At 33.8% G+C, this 21,107-nt stretch overlaps 1 protein-coding gene across 5 annotated transcripts; it reads right to left on the reverse strand.

Moving 5' to 3' along the window:
* Positions 1–2,431: 2,431 nt before the first annotated feature.
* Rsph3 (Radial spoke head protein 3) lies at positions 2,432–11,645 on the reverse strand. 5 transcript variants are annotated; one of them, XM_029303923.2, is made up of 11 exons: positions 11,493–11,645; positions 9,996–10,879; positions 9,219–9,302; positions 7,919–8,000; positions 7,670–7,843; positions 7,431–7,559; positions 7,128–7,331; positions 6,819–6,981; positions 6,554–6,640; positions 6,185–6,364; positions 2,432–2,730 (listed from the first exon to the last, which is right to left on the reverse strand). In XM_029303923.2, exons 2-10 carry the CDS (start codon positions 10,775–10,777, stop codon positions 6,189–6,191), a joined length of 1,881 nt encoding a protein of 626 aa, XP_029159756.2. In that variant the 5' UTR covers positions 10,778–10,879; positions 11,493–11,645; the 3' UTR covers positions 2,432–2,730; positions 6,185–6,188. The 5 variants fall into 5 exon arrangements, with proteins under 5 accessions (XP_029159756.2, XP_085339224.1, XP_085339225.1 ...); XM_085483098.1 differs by lacking the exon at positions 2,432–2,730 and adding an exon at positions 3,109–5,182; XM_085483099.1 differs by lacking the exon at positions 2,432–2,730 and adding an exon at positions 3,109–5,182 and having other exon boundaries at positions 9,219–9,299; positions 11,493–11,644.
* Between the last annotated feature and the right edge of the window lie 9,462 nt (positions 11,646–21,107).

Genomic DNA, 21,107 nt, shown 5'->3' on the forward strand with positions numbered 1-21,107 from the left:
TATATTGTATCTTTGAAAATTTAGATGCAATGCGTTGTACTATAAAGTGTGTCTTTGTAAGAATAGTAAATTTAATCACGCGTTTTAATTTCGGTATTATTGCAAAAGATGATAAATAAAAATGTGGTATATTCGTTTTTGCGATTTTGACGAAGACGCAAGCTTGAATCGCGGATCGACAGGATTGCAAACCAGGAGCGGACCTTCAGTACGCTCAATAGGGCTATAAAAGCCTCATGTGAAAGGACATTGTTTGGCTCAGCTGCGGTCTACTATATGTCTCTGTATTACGGGGGATCGGTCGAAAGGTGCATCTGAATCAACGGTTGATTAGGAAATTAAGTGCCTCATTCTTCTCGGCGGTCCGGGTCGTCGATCGCGTAGGCGCGATATCATCCGAATTTGCTTAATCTTTCGTCGATCTTGATTGCACTTAGCACGATCTAACTATATCCATATGTATCTCTTTCTCTCTCTTTCTTTTTTTATGTTTGCGCGATAGATAATCTCATAAAACGCTTCTCGTTGCACATGACATTTTTTTTCTTTCAACGACAGGATTAATTGATCACGTGATGATTGATTATGCGCAGTTGAATATTGACGTGATTGTTAAAGTGATAGAGTTTGCACCACGAAATAAAAAAATTTTTTTACGAATGGATAAATGACATATTTTAAATATGGAGCAAATATCTAAAATGTATTTCTTACGAATATTTATGAAGAGACACACAATACCCTTTCTCAATATAATTCGATAGAATTTATTTTAAACCAAGTATATCTATACAATTTTGCATAATAAATTACAGTATATTTTTAAAGAATAATTCTTTAAAATTAGGACTTGCATTCACTCAAATTTACAATTTGAACAAGTCTAAATTTTCAATTCTTTCTTTTATTAAATTAAGAAATAATATATTAATATTTTCAATTATTGATTTTATATTATAAAATTTTTCTTGCAATAAAATGTTTTTTAAAAATATTTTAATAATTATTTGATTCAATAATTTGAAAATTTAACTGTCACGGAACATAAAATTAAAAAGAATAAATGATTAAATTAAATGTGATATTAAATGAATATTTATCTATTACAACAACTATATTAAATATACTTTTCTCCTTTTTCTTAATTACGTGCAATCTTCGCGTGAATTCTCTTAAGACCAGTTTTCAAAAGCTACGCGTAGCTTACCAGTCTGATCCGGAACCAGAAGGGCATGGTCCCTTCAAACTACGGATCTCTTACACGGGCCGCACGAGCGGCGTGATTCATCCACGTGTACGATGTTAGAGCAGGGAATGACACGAGTGTTCACAAGCCGCACCATCCCTTGCAATCCCTCTCTGGTCGCTGGAAACTCGAGCACGAGTGTTTCGCCATTCGTGCCTTATATCGTGCCCTAAAATGTACGCGGCAAGTGTTCCAGCCCCCCTTGCACGATTCGTGGGTAGTAAACAGAAGTACGAAAGACTCAGAGACCTTGCTTCTAGGTCTAGTAAAGGCGTAACTATTGGGGAAACTATCGAGGGATAGAGAGAAAGAGAGAATACGGATTGTACGCAAAATTTACGAAATCTTTCTACATTTATATAATATATATTTTTTGTTAAAATTTATTAAGACCAACTTTTTAGTGCAATAATATAATTATAAACTAATTTAGTAAATGATAGATAATTATAATTATTCTAATAATTAAATATAATTTTGTGAGAAGTTTTTAACAAAATTGTACAAAATTTGTTGGCGAGATATTGCACCTTTCTTGCAATTTGTTGATAAATTTGTGCTTGTCGCCCGCATCGTCGCGGAGGGTTGTACCCTCTAGTCGTCTCTTTCTAAAATCAGGGTGCAATTCAGAGAACCGCGAAGCCAGCAAGCGCAAGCAAGTGTTCCGCCGTGACCAATGGGCCCTTTGCACGCATGTGTGCGCTTCCCAATGCGATATTAATATCGCGATTATCATCTACGTATTATCGCTGCATCCCCCGGGTGGGATGCTCAAAATAAGCCCACGCGGTAGCACCCTCCACGAAAGTGTATTCGTGTACCAAGCCGTGCACCAAGCACCCGGTGTTATGGTGCATGAGGAGACGCAAGTGCATGTCGATCTTGTACTAGAGAATTAACATTATTGGATTTAACTACCAAAATCTTGTGCATTTTTATGTATTTCAAATATAATAGTTTTATAATAAAAGAAAATTTTTTAATATATTTTTATTTAATATATTTTTAATAGTTTAATATAAAAATTTCTTATATAATATTGTATATACTTATATACTATCTTATATACTATTATATGTATACTTATATATTATTATATAATTATTATTATTATATAATTATATAGTTATTTTATTATAAAATTATTAAAAATATATTAATTAAATAATAACGATACGCCATATTCTCACGTTTTTTTCAAGATTAATTATTTGGAGCTATTTAAAATTAATCATGCACCTTATTATATAAAGACACTATCTATATTATATTCGTCATTATCGATAAATATATTTTGCATACATTTAAAAATGTGTGGACGAAGTATATGCGAGTTCGGATTGTCGTCGATAGCGAGAGATGCATGTGGATCCTTTTGCTTCGTAAAGAGGGAACCAATGCCATTGTTCTGCGTCCCTTTACTGCAATCCTGAGTTATGGTCGCCTTTGCGGGGAGGTGGCCATAAAGGTGATTCGTCTCGGTCCTGCAAGTGTCAAAAGTCTATCCCTAATGGTGCCGCGCGTGAACGAGACAGTGGTCTATGTATTATTAATATTCGCGTCATTCAGATCTGGCGTCATCTAAATCTGACGACTTCTTGTTTATCCAAAATTTCCGCTTCGTATTGATTGTTTTTAGGTTTTTTCTTATATTTAAGAAAAGTCTGATTAAGAAGTATCTTATTTTTGAATTAAATAAGTTAATTTTTTTCTGCATGCACAGGTTGAATAGTTTTTGATCAGACTTATTAGTATATTATAATACTTTTTGCTTTATTGGTAAATTTTATTTATTACAGATTCTATATTTATTGTATCACTTAAAATAGTAAAACAATAATTATATATTATAATGTTGCTAACAATCACGATAACAATAATAATTACTATCAGTTTTGCATAATTTTTATACGAAAATTATGCAGAGAAAATTTTAGAGAAAATTTTTTTGTAATATATATATATTTCTTTAAAGTGTTGCAAATCTTGCATTCCACGTAAGAGAAAAGTTAAAGTGCACTTCCGCTTGTTCACGTGCCACATCGACATATTGTCCTTGTCCCGTAGAAACGTGTGCTATGTAACATGACACGTGACCATTGAATACCCCACAGATATTCTCTATCCCTGATCATACGCCCCGCGTTTAAGGCAGTATTTAACCATTAGGAGCTATTTACTTGATTTTAAGAGTCAATCCAATCTATGATTGTTCATGGGTAAACATTAAAATATGACAGTCTCATTTTCACTCGAGCGAATAGCCGAAAGGAACACTTTTACAAAATATAAAATTGTGTAATTTAATATAATTATATAATTTAATAAATTGTATGGGAATTTTTAATTGTGTAAATAAAAGTTCTGAAGTTAAATTAAAAAAAAAATTAATAATATATTTCGTTCGAAATAATATGTTGATTCGCGCTATGTTTATTCTGTGCATTTTTACAATAAAAGTGTTCTTCGCATGTGTCATATTCGCAGCGAGAAAAAAACGCACATGGAGATGCAGGTGACACAGCTCACATGACAAAATAATGTCAGATCCCTCGCGGCATATACCGGTCCTCAGACCGTGGTGCATCGGACATTTTACCCCTCTTTATCTTTCCCTTTACCCCTCCGCGTGATAGACTATCCCCCTCCAGAAAACACGATTCACTTGGCACACAAGTTTTGTGCATATAATGTTCGGTACGAGAAAGTAGCCCCCTGCTTAATTTAATCCAATACAATATGTTCCCTTGTCTCACCCCGATCTCTCAGTGTCGTCAGGGGTGAGTTAAAAAGGGTGGGTGGCTTTTTAAAACTGTGCCGATCTCAATTCAGCGTGAAACCTCATCCCATTATGATTGATCTAATCCTGATTGGAGCGGACAGGTTTTTTTACTTTCGCGGTGTACCGGTGGTCTAGATTCGTGTCTGCAGATAGATTTCGGAAATCATCTCTCATCACACACGTAATATCTGTCATGCTCAAAGTGAACATATACAGGTATACTGATTTTACATAACAATGTATTACGTGAACATCTTGAAAAATATTATTTTTTTATATAATAAATTTCATAGAGAATAAATTTATAAGAAATATTAAATCTTACTTTTTTTAATACAATTTTTTTCTCGATTAATTATTTAACATATTTGTTGATATAATTAATAATGTTAATTTCCAACTTGAATAACTTTGGCAAAAGAATAATAAAGATTTCTTCTAATCTATAATATACACACAACATTCGTTTGTTTTATCATTACTTTCTTTTTTAACTTTTTTACTTTTAATTTTCTTTAGCTAACATTTTACTTAATTTATAACTTTGAATTTTATAATTTTTTGTATAATACAATTTATACAATCTATACAATTATAAAATCTAATTTATTCACCATCATCTCACTGGTATTCTCTTTCATCTCCGTTTTTATCTCGTTCTTGTTGATGTAATTAATCTACGACATTCGGTACTTTGTGTTGAAAAATTCTTGTTATTTGAAATAATTTAAATAGTGATAGCTAGAACACACGTTCTGTTTTAACGATGTTACATTTGTTATTTTCGACGTAGAATAAATATCTTCAGCTGTGGCAATTCTTCAGTGCGGATTAGGCGATAATCCATGAAAATCGATTTACCAGAGCCTACAAAAAGTGATTTTTAAAATATCGACTAAAATGCATTTTATCTTGAAATTTTGAGAGATCATTAAAAAATATCGTAATTTAATAAGCAGAAATAATTTGTGATAAGAAAAATACTCTCTGCTTAAATTCTTTTTATATTTTTATTTATTTAATATATGTATACTAAATTTTTGAAGAGATATCTTTGGACTGGTTCTAACAATCATAAATTATATCTTGGAACGTAATTAGTTTCTTAAACTGTCTTGAAATCGTTGTGCAGCATTATGGATTTCCAAGTCAGTCTAGATTATGCAGACAGATAAACAATGAATCATTAATATCATATGTGTGTGTGTATATTATGAATAATATTTATCACATAAAACAAATATTAAGTTTTCTTTTAAAGTAATATGTATTAAGATTTTCCGATATAATGGGGAAATTTTTATCGTCTAAAGATTATTGTCGGATAAAATTGTTCTGAGCAAAAATGAGCTTTTTCTTTATATTCTTTCTATAAGAGATTATGCCCCGCTGACTTTGAGAATCGATAATTAATTTCCGATGGGTCTTTCGCGTTCTTTCGACAGTTACTGTTTGCGATAGGGATTGCGAGTCTTGTGGTAACCTGTCAGGGGATGCAAGCGGAGGAGATGGATTTGTTGCACAGCTGTGTACACTGCTTAATGTAGGAGGTATCGGGCTCGGAAATTACTTTTGTGCTGGTTAAGATGAATCCCTAAATCCGAAAGCTAACTACGATTTGCTCGTTTTTTAGTCATAGTGCATCATTAACGCTCATCGAATTGCGCAATAGTGAAAATTATTATCGGATTGTATATACATACATATTATTAAATATTTATGATCCAATAGTAATTCTCATTTTTTATGCCTTCACTCATTTTCTTAGATTTTAATTTTCCTTAATTTGTAATTTTGATTTAACTCTTAAAAAAAATCCAATCTTTATGTCGCATATATATATGTATGTATAATTCGCTCTATCTGCACATGAGAAATGCAGTAATTATTATCGAATGCTCTGTATATACGTGAAATATTAAATTATACAAATTATTTTAAAGCATAGACATTAATTATTTATTATATTAATGTATCACGAGAAGCAGTAAATAAAGGCTATAAGCTCTATGATACATTAAATGTTTAATAAATAATTAATTTCTATACTTTAAAATAATTGTATAATTTAATATTCCATGTATATACAAAGTGTCCGGTAAAAAATAATCATGATAATTGTGTGTACATATATATATATATACAGATATATTTACCAAGTTAAATCTCGTTATCATTTTCCATCGCAGGCGATTCGTAATTCACGAAATTGCTGTCAGTTTCATCTTCTTCTAATTTATCCACTTCAATTGGTCTCTTTTCTTTTGAAATATCGTATTCTTCACCGAGTTGTCTATACGTCTGCGCGCGGTTTTCCAAGATTTCTTTAATGATTTCTGTAGAAAATTATGCAATTAAGTTATTATATATCAATTTTCTAATGTTATATCTAAATTTATCTATAGTTATTATCGCAAAAATAAATTCTTATCCAGTCTATTTTACTCTGACATTTCAAATGACCTTTGAAATAGAATAAACATTTTGCTGGTTTATTTTCAGTTTAGCCCATTAATAATTCTTACCCATTAATAATTCTCTGCTCTCGATCATGTTGCCCATCTCCTTTTTAACTTCTTTCATCAACCACGGCATGAAACCTTCTTCGACATCTGCAACAAATCATGTTCACGGCATTTTAATAATTATAGATGGAATAAAGAATAAAATAATCAGGGGCGAAAAGAAACTTAATCAAAAGATAGACTCGACAAATAAAGAGAAATTAAGAAACCTTTAGGATTAACAAATTCAGAAAAAGTAGTCAGTGTTTCTTGCGAGCTCACGAACCGGCCTTGATTTCGTCCAATAAGTAGCCAGACATTTTCAAGCCTTCCAAAACTGCGGGTAAAAGTTCAGCAATGTATCCTGTTAACAATACCGCCGCCGCGACTCGTTCCTCGGTTTCCTGTTGAGTCTTCATCGCTTCTTCGTGTTGTTTCAGGCGTCGATCCTGAAACGAATCGGGAAACAGATTTGCTTTTTAATCTTTTCACGCGAGCGATATATGTCTTTCTACGATGTAAAAATAAACGAGATATTTAAAAGATCGAAGAGCGCCGAGATATTAAAGAATATTAAAATGCAAGAAAATAATACCTTCTCTTCTCTACGTCTCCTCTCCTCTTCCGCTAATCGTTGCTCTTCAGCTTTCTCAGCAGCGCGTAGTTCCTGGAATCTTCTCTGCTGTTCCTTGAGAGTAGCAATTTCCTCTTCTTCTAAAACTTCGATCAGGGATTGCTCGATAGTCTTGCCTACTAACACCTCGAGAATCGGTTGAACTTCAGTGTCATAATCGAAGAGCTAATAATAAGAGGAAATAGTATAAGAAGAAATATCGTAGTACACACAAATACTGTGTTTTGCAAAAAATTATGTCGTGATAAAACATTAAGTACATACTTCTCCGGGTTCGATTTGAGTGCAAGCGTCTTGGCCAATCTTGCCAGGATAATAACTTGGTGGTTCCGGTTTCTCCAAAAAGTAATCAGTTTGCGTGGCTACTTCGGATTCGTCCGGCTTTTCGGCCAGCTTAAATATAATGTCAATATTAAAATTTGAATTTACGCTTCGTTCGTCGTATATCGAGAAATAATAATTAATTGTTATAACGAAAAATAAATATACAAATGTTAATTAACCTCCTCGAGAAAGATTTCGGTTTGCACTGGTTCGTGCTTTCTCCCAGGAACCGGAGGAGGTGAACCCGTCCTCGCAACGAGCGCTCTGCAAGCTTGCATCTGAGCACGTTTCCTCGCCAAGTGTCTTCGTCTCGCTTCCGCTTGCCTCGCTGCTATCGATTGTTCCCCATCGATCTAGATGAACATGCGAATTTCATGAAAGAACTTACCATTCTTTTACCTTGAAAGATACCCGAGAAGAATACTCACTAGAGCAGGAATGGGAGCGAATGTACTTCCGCGAGCCACGCGACGATCAAACATGATGTTCCCGAAAGGAACCGATTGTTCGCTGCAAAATAACGATTGATTTTTATAATGAAACATGGTTCTCAACGGTCACTAAACAAATCTAAGAAAAGCTCAGCTGAGTTTAACATGCTGAGTAATGATTGCTGCAAGACCGGTCACTCTCTTGAGCAAACATCGACAAACTTGGCAATAATAAATTTGTTTGAAATTGTAATACATTCATAATCATTTTAATATACCTAATGTTTCATCAATCATCTATTATTGAATTATATTAATTCACTTCAATTTATTTGGAGACTCAAATTTTGAATAATTAAATATAAATATTTCGCCAATCTTTTGATTGAATTCTTTTTTATTTAATTTACGAATCAAAATATACAAAAATACGAAATCCAATTGCTCTCTCGACTATTGTCGACGAGTATATTAACTGTATATATTTATATAAAATAAAATGATTAAAAGATTACATCACGCTATGCAGCAAATTATATGAATATAAAAAAAGAAATAATTTTTAAATATATATATATGCAATCTGTTATTAAAAATTATATACGTAACAGGTACATCTGCCTATTCGCATTTAATGAAGCATAAGTTTTAATCACATAGTAAAATATCGATGTCTACGACCCTGCTGCACGCAAATGTTTCCGATAACAATCACAACAGTGTCCATCACAAGCACAGTAAAATTTATTATGTATTGATGACATACTTTTGAGTCTGCAAAAATATTATATGTAGATCAACCTAAATAGACATGCACACAACACGTATATTTAGGTTGATCTACGTATATATCAGACTTGCGATAATTTCTTAAAAAAGTATAAATTGTTTTTTTACATTTATAGTAAAAAGCAATGATTAATATCTTCATCTTTTAATCAAAAAGATGATACATTTATTGTAGCGTAAAATCGATTATACTTTTTACTTGAAAAACAATCCTATTGATTTTTTTATGTTAGTACAATATAATAATGATGAAAAACCCTTCCTTGTAAAAGGGAAATAAAAGTTAATATTATCGATCATTTCAATGAAACGTAATTTCCGTTCTACGAGTATTTAAGAACGTGGTGCATAGGAGCGACAATAAGAGAGGAATAACTCGAATACGACCGCAAGCGCATGAGAATAAATCGAGCCGATGAGAAGGAAAAAAAGCGGGGAGAAAGCAGCTGCTATCAAATAAAAGATCAGTGATAAGTGTATGCCATTTGGTAGAAGGTGTTTTTGTTACCCGCGGAGTCTCGGCAGCATATTCATCATGCCCTCGATCGGTGCCAACTTTTTTGGTAAAGCTCGCGGCGTCTGCGGGAATCTGCTAGAAAAACAATTCTCGCTCTTCTTATACGCTCTTTTCCTCCTCTCGAAGTGCCTCTCGTCATTTTTCATTTACGCGCTTCAATCGAGCTTTCGTTGCTTTTTAAGTCCGAAACACCTTTCGCGCTTTCATATTATACGCATATATATGTTTATTGAGGAGACGGTGAAATCTTTTCGCACACTTCTTTCGGCCGGTTTCTTTCGACTGATCGATTATATTTCAGCAACATCTACGTTGTCTTGGACATCGAATTTTCGGCGGGGATGATATGAAACGAACGTAAGATTCGATATCGCGATTTGCATCTGCGAAAAGGTTCGAGGTCGCATTATCGCACGTTTGCAAACCAAATCCAGTGAACGGAAAGAGACTTTTCAGGGCCAATCATTATTCATTTTGAACTGATACATTTTTTTCATATTAAACCATAATTATACTTAAGAAAATATTTTTAGAAACAAATAATCCTTTTATTTTATATATAATATATAACGTTATAGAAAATATTCAGCTAAAAATGTTTCTCTGAATAAAAGCGTTTTTGCGGAATAAGAGAGCATTATGAATTCCGCTGCTATAAATTTTATCCCTAGCTGATAATAAAAGGACGTAAGTCACGATATATGTTAATTGAACAGCCGGGACCACGGCTATAACGCGACCGTGTTACGTCACCTCAGCGTCACTTACGGCGGTTCACTCCTCTTGAATCTTCTTGCTCGTTCGTCTAAGGTCGAGGCCGTGGCGATGGTAGTGGCGTTCATCATGCCAAGGGAGAAGTCCACGGTAGCCTTGAGGGCGGCCGGACATCTGGCATTATGACTACTGTGACGTACTTCCGGTCTCTTGGTTAACGACACCAGTGGTTTGAACCTGCTCTTAAGCGGGCATCCGTCTGTTACCTCTTCGTCGTTTCCGTTGGACGCGATACCGAGTAGAGCCGCCACTTCCGGCGGAGGCATCAAAAATTCTCCTGTTTTTACGGTCGTGATAAACGGCTTTCTCTGTAGCAGAATCGATTTCTTGGGCGATCTGCGCCCTTGTTCGGCCTCGGCTTGCTCCTGTATCTTTTTCAATTTTGCATTGAGTACTTCGTTGAAGTCCTCCGTGGATAGAATGATGCTGGCCTTAATAGGCGGTCTTTCTTCGTTTAAACTATCCTGACTCTTGCTGTGGTTTCTGCTCTTCAAAGGATTGGCTTGATTCGATTGTAGACTAGCCAAGACCAGATGTTCGTTGGATTTGCTGATCCGTCTACGGTTGTAGAGGTCATTCCTCATCGTATTTTTCATGTTCTTGAGATTGGTGAGCCGCGGCGCGTTCATTCCGTCGTCCTCGTTGATGTGTAGGAGCGGCAAACTCGAGTCCAGGCCATCCTTTTGCAGGATCGTGAAGGCCGGCGGATCCTTCGTCTCATGATTGAAAGATCCCGCGTCCGTCGACGGCGCCAAAGCCGAAATACCGGCTGGCATCCTTCTAATTTCTTCAGACGTTTGATTGCGCGGCGAACATTGTGAATCGATCGAAGGCAAACAAAATTACGTGACGCGTTTTGCCTTTCAAGCGTAGTTTCCCTTTAAAATTTCAAAAATAACTTCTTATTTGTTTGTACGGGATATAGGCTTTTCGAAAAATCTTAGGTAAAGCAATTATGATCCATTGATCGCTTATATTGATCGTTTTCGCGAAGTGAAAACAACAAAGATCACGCGAGCGTGATATTTGCAATTATTTCTTGAATTATTGACCGACAAAGTCACGATATCTAACTACAATCAAGTTGGTTAATTGCAAAATATGACCAGTACTTTCGCGATACTTAACGCGGTGAAAAAAATATGTTCGCACTAGCTCTTATAAAAAATATAAATATATAAATATATATATTTTTAAAAGATTTTTGTGCCGCAAATATTATTTGGTTGGTTAAGTACGCGATAAGATATTACAAAAAGCACACAGTGTTATTATCAAGAAAAATTCTTTTGTTGGAATTTTAATTTTCGGATTTGCATTTTTTCTATAAATAACGTACACGTTTATTAAATCGTGTCGCGCTTCTATCATTATGAATAGACGGAGATTATTTTCGCGTATTTATATGTAGGATGAAAGTGAACTCTTTCCAAAATGATATCAATCTCAGTGTCAATCGATCCGTGTCAATCGATTTACATTAATACATACTGTGCGAAACTCGCGCCAAATCGGCGGTCCTGCTGGTCGCGGAAGATCTCGGAAGGAAAACGTCGTAGTCGTTCGTCGAGTACGGTCGCGACATTACTGACCATTTCGCGGGGGAGTTCAGAGACTGGACAATGTCCTTAGAATCGACCGATATAGGCCGCGCTCAAGTTGTACATACACATAGATTCTCGCTTCGTGTGACCGGCCACTCAATAATGCTGACCACCGCGAATGTTGCGCATGCTTAAGTTCCACCGACAGAGGGTGGAATACGGTTGGGGTTTTGCCACACTCGCCTAGGGAACCTGTCCGGGAACTTTGCAAACCTTAGCAACACTTCAAGGTGAAACTTGGCGTATTTGATCGCGTCGGTCTAACGCAAGAAGACTTAGTGTATAAGTTGAATCACGATTTAGATTTTTAGATGAATAAAATTCTTAAGTTTCTGCGCAATTCATAACTTTTTTTTAATAAAAAATATTATATATGCACGCACGTGTACATGTCACTTTGAAAAAATTGCTCAGGAATAATCTCTTGATGAGAATTTCTTATCTTTCAAAATTCTCTCGAAGATAGAACTGATTAAGCTTTGCTTCGTAGCCGTAATAAGAATATGCACGCGATCGAACGATAGGTGGAAAATGAATTATGAGATGAGTAAGGCATTTTATTATCACGCGATTTAATGCAAATAATGTGCATGAAAAATCAGATTTACGCAGTATGAATATAAACTGTATTTTATGTAACAATATCACGCTTGTAAAATAATTTTTGCGATTATATTAAATTACAATTTCAGTTTTTCAAAATAAGTACAATTACATCGTACTTTACGTATGATTATATGTATCGCAATAATTTGTAACGGATTTCGTGTTTCTCGAAGATATATCCGACATTTTACGTAGAGCTTATTAATCTAAATATAACATCTATTCCCAGTAAATAAAGTTAGTCGAGTGGTACTTTTTGGAGAAAGATCTCATATAGAGATTGCCGTTCATATGAATTCTACACGAATAGCATAACTTTTTCGTTCTGCAAGTTCTATCGTAATATCCAGATTTATGATAAGGCATTCTTATCACTAAAATTTTTGACATATTAAAAAAAATATCGATTTAAGTCGAGGTGACCATCAAAAATAATGATAAGAGAAATTTGACAATATAGAAGTTTATCGTTGAGTTCGTGAGCGGTGTAATAAGAGATCGTTTTTTCGTCCTTGCATGAGCGTAATTGCGCGATTGATCGATTTACTCGAATAGTGCCACAAATAGTGACCTACGGCTATTGTATTTACGATCGTCAATAGTAGTTTATCATAGTTATTGCTTTATCAATTCCTAAAATAGAACTCACTGTATGTTTTAAAACTATTTTTTGTATTTTTAAATTTTCTTTTTCTGCGTTAATTAATCAAGCAAATAAAAAACGTTTTAATTTCATTAAAAAAATTATTTTAAAATTAATCACCATTGAATGTTTATTACTACATTTTGTATTAATACAAGATGTGTGAAATTTCACCGTATTTTGTATTAATATTAATACGCTGCAGATATCCTTGAACAAATTTCTTACTAGTTTCTCACGTTTTGCGTGAAACATGGCGTGCAATTATAAGCCTGAATAGCTAATATTTGCTGCTAGAAAAACGATAAAATAAGTAGAACATTTTTACGCGCATACAGTTTTACTATGCTTTTTACTGGCCTTTTTTTTATTTTTCTAGTCCACTTGAATTATAGTTTTTATTCAACGTCACGATCTTTCTCGATAACAACATTCATCGATCTCTTAATTAATTAACAAAGAATTGACGTTTCGTTTAAGACAGCTGCAGAAGCCCCCTTTATTATTGATTCATGCTCGATTGTTTCCTCCGAATGTATTGTAACATAAAGCGCACGTTTCTTTATTCTGATCAATATCATTCGCAAGTTATATTTTATTATGTATCATGCAAAGGACTAAATATAGTACCCAGCCAACAGTCAGAAAAACTTGTTTAACAGAACATTGTGTTATGCACTAACTTTATAGAACTTCACAGAATGATAAAGTGAGTCACTTTTGTGTTAGTTTTTTTTGTGTGATGACATATTCATATGAATAATTTCTGAACTTGTCATGCATTATAGTTTTATTTGTCTAATATTTTTCTAATTTCGATAGCGAGATTTAATTAACAAATTTATTTACATTTAATTATTTATAAAAAAAATTATAAATGCAAAATTTAGAAGTTTTAAGTTGTATTCAAAAGGCTAATTTTCTTCTCAAGAGCTTTTATATTTTTATAAAATTTATTCTAAAAATATTATCCTAAATCGTTAGTGCGAGATTTTTGCAAATTGATTATTTTTACAGCATAGCTATACTTTGATGTAGAAGTGGAAATCGCGTGAAGCGAGTGCATAGTATATCATACTTTGTACTCTTCCGTGTACGATAATCAACGATAAAATCAACTGCCACCGCGGTCATTCCCTTTTCGTCTATAAGCGCAGTAATGTATTAAATAGCTGTTGCATTATCAATATGCTGTGCTTTTCCAGTTATCGATATTCTTCTTTTGGCTTTAGAAAATAGAGAGAGAGAGAGAAAGAGAAGAGAAAGAGAGAGAAAAAGTGTACTTTTAGTAATTTTCTCGGAATAGATAAATTCTCAAAATATATTCTTTAATAGCAAAATTAACAAAATTACTATCCATAATGACAATTATAGCAATTTTTTAAAATGAGATATTGCAAGTTTATTGAGAGTGAACATTTTCTGATTGTCCCACAGCATTAATGTTTGAGGAACATAAAGAGCGCAAGAGAAACCAATAATAGACTATGCTCGAGAAGTAGGGTGTCTCTACTTTTAATATGTATCTGTATGTCATATAAGCTTAGCATTGTGTTAAATATGTAGCGTGCTTTATGTAAAGAAACGAACACTATCTGTTTTCCATTATCGTACGTCTCTCTCAATGTTCATTAATTCAGGGAATGATTAGGGCGTATATTTGTGCAATTTCGTTAAATAGATAGGATGGTTTACAAGAATATCGTACACTTGTTGCATAGACAATAACATGAAAATATAACATACAATGTATCAATATAAAAATAGATTGCTTTTTTTTATTAATTGTGGCTTGTACAATTATCAGCAGCATGTGTAATTATGATTTTCGTTACTTTTTCTCTTTGAAAAAAACAATTTGTTGCTCGATAATGAGATTAGGAAATATTTCTGATATTCTGTTTAAATAGTAATCTTTTATTCAATTTATATGTATATAAGATTCAAGAAAAGATAAGCTTAAAATATTTTTTCTTAATACTTTTTGTGAAAAAAATCACCTTTATCAGTGAGCTTTTTAAAAGCTGAGATAAGTTTGTTGATGTTTATTAAGCAATTTTCCAGGTTGCAACACAATTTCTCGTTTGATAAAGAACGCGCAATATGATGTTAGGAAAAGAGTTAATTGTACTTACATCGGAGGATTTCTGTACTTCTTTTGAATATGTAATATCGCCCGCGGGCTCTTCACGAAAGTGTAGGTCTCCTTTCTTTCGCATGTATCGAGGGGTATATTGTACGAATGCAATCCACGACTGCACATCCGACATCGTTCGGTCACCGTTCTTGTAGCCATTGTTATTTATTTTAGACGATTTAATTGTGTACAAATTTTATTCTGGAAATCGCGTCGCGCGGCTTCTAGCCTTTTATGAGATAACCCGACTTCTCAGGGCGGATCCCATTCATTACTAAGCTCTTTGTCTGTTGCTATAGAAACGGATCAATTATGAAATTCCTTTTATTGACATAGCGACTTGCAGTTTTCCGTATCTAAGGTACGACATCCTTAAATTCTCATGATTCGATTTTATTTAGAATGCAAATTAGATTTTTGAATTATCATTCAAACAAGGATATAATATTTTAGGTAAATTTTTCTCAATTAAAATTATATACATGTATATGTAAATTATGATATTTATATCTTGATTTGTATAAACATTATTTTAGTATTTTTTTATAATTTAAGAGAAGTGTAATCTAATAATACAAGTCTAATTTAATATTATAATGTTAAAAATATTTTTTACTATATGTAACATATTTTAAATATTTTTAATTTTATTTAATTTTATAGCATATATTAAAACATTATTTAACTGAAAAAAATTATTACTTTTTTATCGGATTTAACTATTCTAGGAATAGATTTAACTATTCTAGGAAAAGTTGATTTCTACTGGGAAGATGGTCTGTCAGAATACCTATATTGGATATGACTAAATCGATACTTATATCGGGTGAGACTTTTCTGCTTTATCGAGTTAGGCACGGGGTTGCGTCTATTGCCGATAGGTGTACAATAAAGTTTATTAAGTAATAAATATATTAAATAATAAATATTTATGATAAATATTAATTGAATAAAAATATAAATACTAAAAAAATTTTTTAACTTTCTAAATAATTGCATATAACAAAACTGTTTTAATATTATATAATATAGTTTAAATAAATATTTTTTTAAGAAATAAAATCAAAATTTTGATAAATTAACATTTTTTCTTCTGAGATTAATGTTAATTTTTAACTTTAAGAATAATAAAAAAAATATATTGACAGTGAGATTAAATTGACATTTATAGTAACTATATTTATATGCACAAAAATCAAGTATTTTAGAAGAATATTACTTTATTTTAATTTAATAACATTTTTGAAAATTTTGGAACGTTTTGTCAACTTTAAAAAATTTAATTAAATGCAAAAATTATGTTATTAAAGTTAATACGAAGTCGTGTCATTAAAATAGCATCATGATTCAATTCATCAAAGATATACTATTCACGGGGAGATATGTAATGACGTTTTCCTTGATGGCGAAGAGCCCGTCGAGGAGGCGCAGCCCGCCGAAGAAGTAGTAGAAGAGAAGAAGGAAGTGTGGGCGTAGGGAGGTGGTAGTTCGATTTGGGAGAGAAAGAGGAAGAGGGCAGAGATTTTGGCACCCTGCTGTGCCTCCTAATTGCCTCGCCTTCCTTGCCTCGACAACGTCCACGTCCAGCACGCCCTTGAACCTTCTCGTGGGTCCACGTAAGGCCCCTAAAAGCCCACCAAGTCTTGATTCTTCTCTCCTTTCTTTTCCTCCTTCTTCCCCATCTATCGTATTGCTTCCTCTGACTGCAGTCTCTTCGTCTTTCTCTTCACTCAGAACGCTGAATAAGCAACATCATCTATCACACTGTGCGAAACGATATATTTGTTTTGTCGGACCTTTTTAATTATTTATAACCAGAGCCCACGAGCGGAATCTTCCGGGACCAATCTTGAGAAATTTTTGCTGCTTTTAGGCACTCGGAAATTTTGGGGAAAATTGAGATCGTGCATCGTCTAACGATTAAGTTTTCATTCCTGTCTGGCAATTTATATCTACTAATCAGCAATGAATGGTTATTAATCAATTTTCTTTTGTAAAAAAATTATATGATAATAGAGTGTAACATGTTTATTAAATTGTTATGAAAAAATCTTATATTAACTGCTACGTTCTCCTGAAATTAAAAATTTAGAAATGAAATATTTCTATATGTCTGGCAATTTATATCTACTAATCAGCAATGAATGGTTATTAATCAATTTTCTTTTGTAAAAAATTATATGATAATAGAGTGTAACATGTTTATTAAATTGTTATGAAAAAATCTTATATTAACTGCTACGTTCTCCTGAAATTAGAAATTTAGAAATGAAATATTTCTATATATATTAGTATATTAGTATACTGGTATTAATTTTATTATTAATTTAATTAGATAATGATTGTAAATAATGAATGACTAGTAATGGTCGCATAATACATTATCAACAAAATTTGTAATTGCCCAACACATTCAGTGGTTTACACCGGCGATTGATTGAGCGTTAATGATAAATACGGCGCTGCGTAAGTGCACATAATTTCGTGAAATTATGTAAAGTGCATTATGTCGAGCATAAAAAAGAATCGAGATTCCACGAGAAAAAACTTTGCACATACGGGCAAAGGATGGGGTATGATTATCTCTATGGAATGTCAGTGTCGGGATTCCTGATGAAATTCGATCTCGGTATTGGAACCACCAGATAATGACTAGGAAGTCTGGAGGCGTGGTAATGAGGGTTGGCCCGGGGCCTCGAGGGGCCCAAAAGAAAGGAAGAGAGAGAAAGAAAGAAAGGGAGAATGTAGCGCAGCGCGTTCGTAGTCCCTTTTTCGTGTCTCCTCTTTCTCTATTTTCCGTTCGCGTTCTTCTCTCTGGGCCCGTGTCCACATAAGGGACGAGCGAGCGAGCGAGCGAGCGCAAGTGGCCGGGCCCGCCAGTTTTCTAGCTGGTCTAGCTGGGTGATAAATTACGGTTGAGATATCGGCACCTCCTCCTGTCCATTCGTCAGGGGTACGTAACGTTGCTCCGTTTAAAAGACAACTACACCATCCCCTTCCTTAGGGCCGTTCGAAGCACGTTTGCCATCCTTCAGGTCTCTCATTCTTCTTCTTAACCCACTTCGTCTTCTTTGGCAGTCTCATCTCGTTGAGGCTGACTCGAGATAAGACATCAATCTTGCGCGCCACGAATTAGCACCAGCCGCGATTATCGCGCTCGGTTACAATTCGCAGGTAGAAACATATTCGATTTACTCGAATGTTATCCGAAAAGATGTGTTATCTGAAAGATGCATTGTAAAAAAGTAATATAAAAATATATATATATATATATAGTTTTCTCTTTCAGCAATAATCAAAATTTATTCTTATGGAAACTACATAATCGACGGAAAATATTAGATATTAAATATTGAAAAAATATTACTTGACTTTTTTCTTAAATTTAATATATAAATATAAGATAATATGATTATAAAATAATAAACGGTTAGTATATTAAGATATAAGAATCTCGAACAAAAATGTCTTTCGCAAAATCAGTATCTGATTAAAACATGACTTTTGTTGTCATCACAAAGTTAAAATATTTTCGGAGCCTCGTTGTTGCACACAAACACGGTTAATTGGAGAACCGGGACGAAACCTCGACGAATCGGTCCAACCCCGCATTTGCATCTGCACCGGCATGGTACAATATTTTGACGCGGTGTGAAAACGAACTGCTGTTTGTTTTACCGCGATGCGGCCGATTGTTCACGCGAAGGTAAACAGATCGAGCAGGTCGAACAAACGAGACGGAAGTGTGCCCTGCTCGTGGCGCAACCCTCGTCTTTGCCACCCGGGCGAGATCTCGTTTACAGCGATAGTTTCCACCTTTGCCCGTTGTCTTTCATTTTGGTCTCATTCTTGCTTCCCCTTGCTCCTTTTCTCTTCTTGTCCTTTCTTTTTTTTAACTGTGCGCCCCTTGCAGGACGAACTTTTGCATTCCTCGAAAGCGGTAGATCGCGCGCACGTTCCAGCTCGAATTTGGAACAAAGACGATCTAATGCCGCGAACAATGTTAACTGATGAACGGGGAACTAGACCTGTTGTAAGGACAATGTTAGGGTAGAAAAATAGTGGGGAAAAAACAATAGGCACCTATTAGTATCTACCTGGATGTTTGGGGACTCTATCGTTGTGCTTCTTCTTCTGCTATATGTTTATACCCTTTCGTTTTTTTTGCACTTGATATCTGTCTTGGTTTTCTCTCGTTGTATTGCCGAAATTAAGGAAGGTTGTATAAGGAAGTTTGTCTTAACATATTTTTGCTTGTGATTTTTATATATTTTGTTATCTCAGGTGACTTGATGTTTTCGATGTTCTTGTTTTATAATTCTTCTTTGAGTTGTTTTGCAGAGTGCGTTTCTTCTCACTTTCTTAGCAAGGAATACTCAATTTTCATTTGAAATTTGTTGAATTAGTAATATTTTTATAAAATAAAAATTCAATTTATATGATCAAAAATGTAATACTCGTACATTAATGATATCACGAGAAATAAAAAAAAATGCATTTCTTATCGAGAAAAATTATGTTTTTACGAAATTAACAAGAGATAGTGTCATATTTATTATAGAAAATTTTGGTCTATTCGACGTGATTTTGATAATCCCGACAAGTTATGGAAGAGGATCCCCAAATGGGATGGGCGACGAAATTTATGAGAAAGTTGACGCGACGCCGCTATTGTTTAAGAGTTAAAAGGATCTTCGGTGTTGCGAATGAAATCTCGGCTTAAGATGTTGCCCGCCAATTTTGACGCGGAATTATTTTACGGAGAAAATCCAACGCTGTCGATTAATACAATATTTCGTGGAGAGACATTCCGATATCTACAATGTTAGTTATTTTTTTGTCAATTGAAACTTGTTGGATATGTTAAAAGTTTACGTTTATGCTCTACAATATTTAATTTTATTTTTAGCTATTTTTATATTTTTTTACATACGTGCATTTAGACGTATTTTTAGATAGTTTTCTTATCAATTAAACTCAAATCAATTCTATCTACGCCGAAGACACACTGCTCACAGAAATGTATGTTTATTAATGAATTTTTTGTTCTTGAATATTTAGCATGAGTCAATTATTTGCATAAAACAGAACTTTGTATTCTGTGTAAACGCATTTTTTCGAACTGCCAATCAGCAGTCTGAAGTATAAAATTTATTGCTTCTAACTCTGGCAAGTGATGAAAATGTAACAGATATATGTATGTGTGTTACTTTTCGTATTATTTTAATATTTAACTATAATTTAATTATTGATTACACAATAATAAAATGACAACTATATTTGCACCAATGTGTGCGTGTCATAGTTATATCCAAATTTTTTCCCTACTTCTTTAAAGACGATTCCGCGCCACATTTAGCCGCGTCCTCTTTAGTAGAAGTTTCTAAAAGGCACCTCGTGGCGCCGATGATATATCGTTTAACCGCAGGTGGAGTCTCATGGGAAGCCATAGATCGATTTTGAAAATTTCACTCTGGCTTCTTTACGAGCATCGTGAGGGCCCGAATATTCTAGACACCGGGCGCTATTTTTGTTTTTGGAACATTATCACGCTACTTTTCAATGATTCGCTAATAAGGAATATACCATGTCAAAGAAAAAAAAATATTTTACATCGAAGACGAAGAGAGGCGGAAGACTCGACTCGTGACTACGCAGGGTCGTACCAAAATAGACTAGGTAGATAATGTCCGACAGATAACGGTCGCTAGATAAAGCCGTGACTGACGTACGATGTACGTGCGCTTAGCGAAAAATTGATAGTCCTCGAAAAGTGAGCTTAAACATTTTCCATCGCTCGACTGCGCTCGAGCGTAGTTTATTATACATGCGCTTAAATTTAACGCGTTTCTTTAAGTCGATACGTAATAATTTATTCGAGAATTAATATATATATTGGAATATACGGTCGAGAGAAGTATTTTTCTTTCATTAAACAATTTTTTTTACTGAAGAAATCTCCAAAATCTATAATAATTATTTTCGAACGTTAAGATGACTTATTCGATCCATTGATCTCATTTAAAATGATAATTATCGCTTTGAAGGAATTGTCGCAACGACGTTTGTGATTTGCGTAACAGGAGACTAATAATCTTTACGAGAGATTACTTTGT

This window comes from Nylanderia fulva, unplaced genomic scaffold (assembly GCF_048542155.1).
Source record: "Nylanderia fulva isolate GAGA-0341 unplaced genomic scaffold, ASM4854215v1 Scaffold23, whole genome shotgun sequence".
NCBI lineage: Eukaryota > Metazoa > Arthropoda > Insecta > Hymenoptera > Formicidae > Nylanderia > Nylanderia fulva.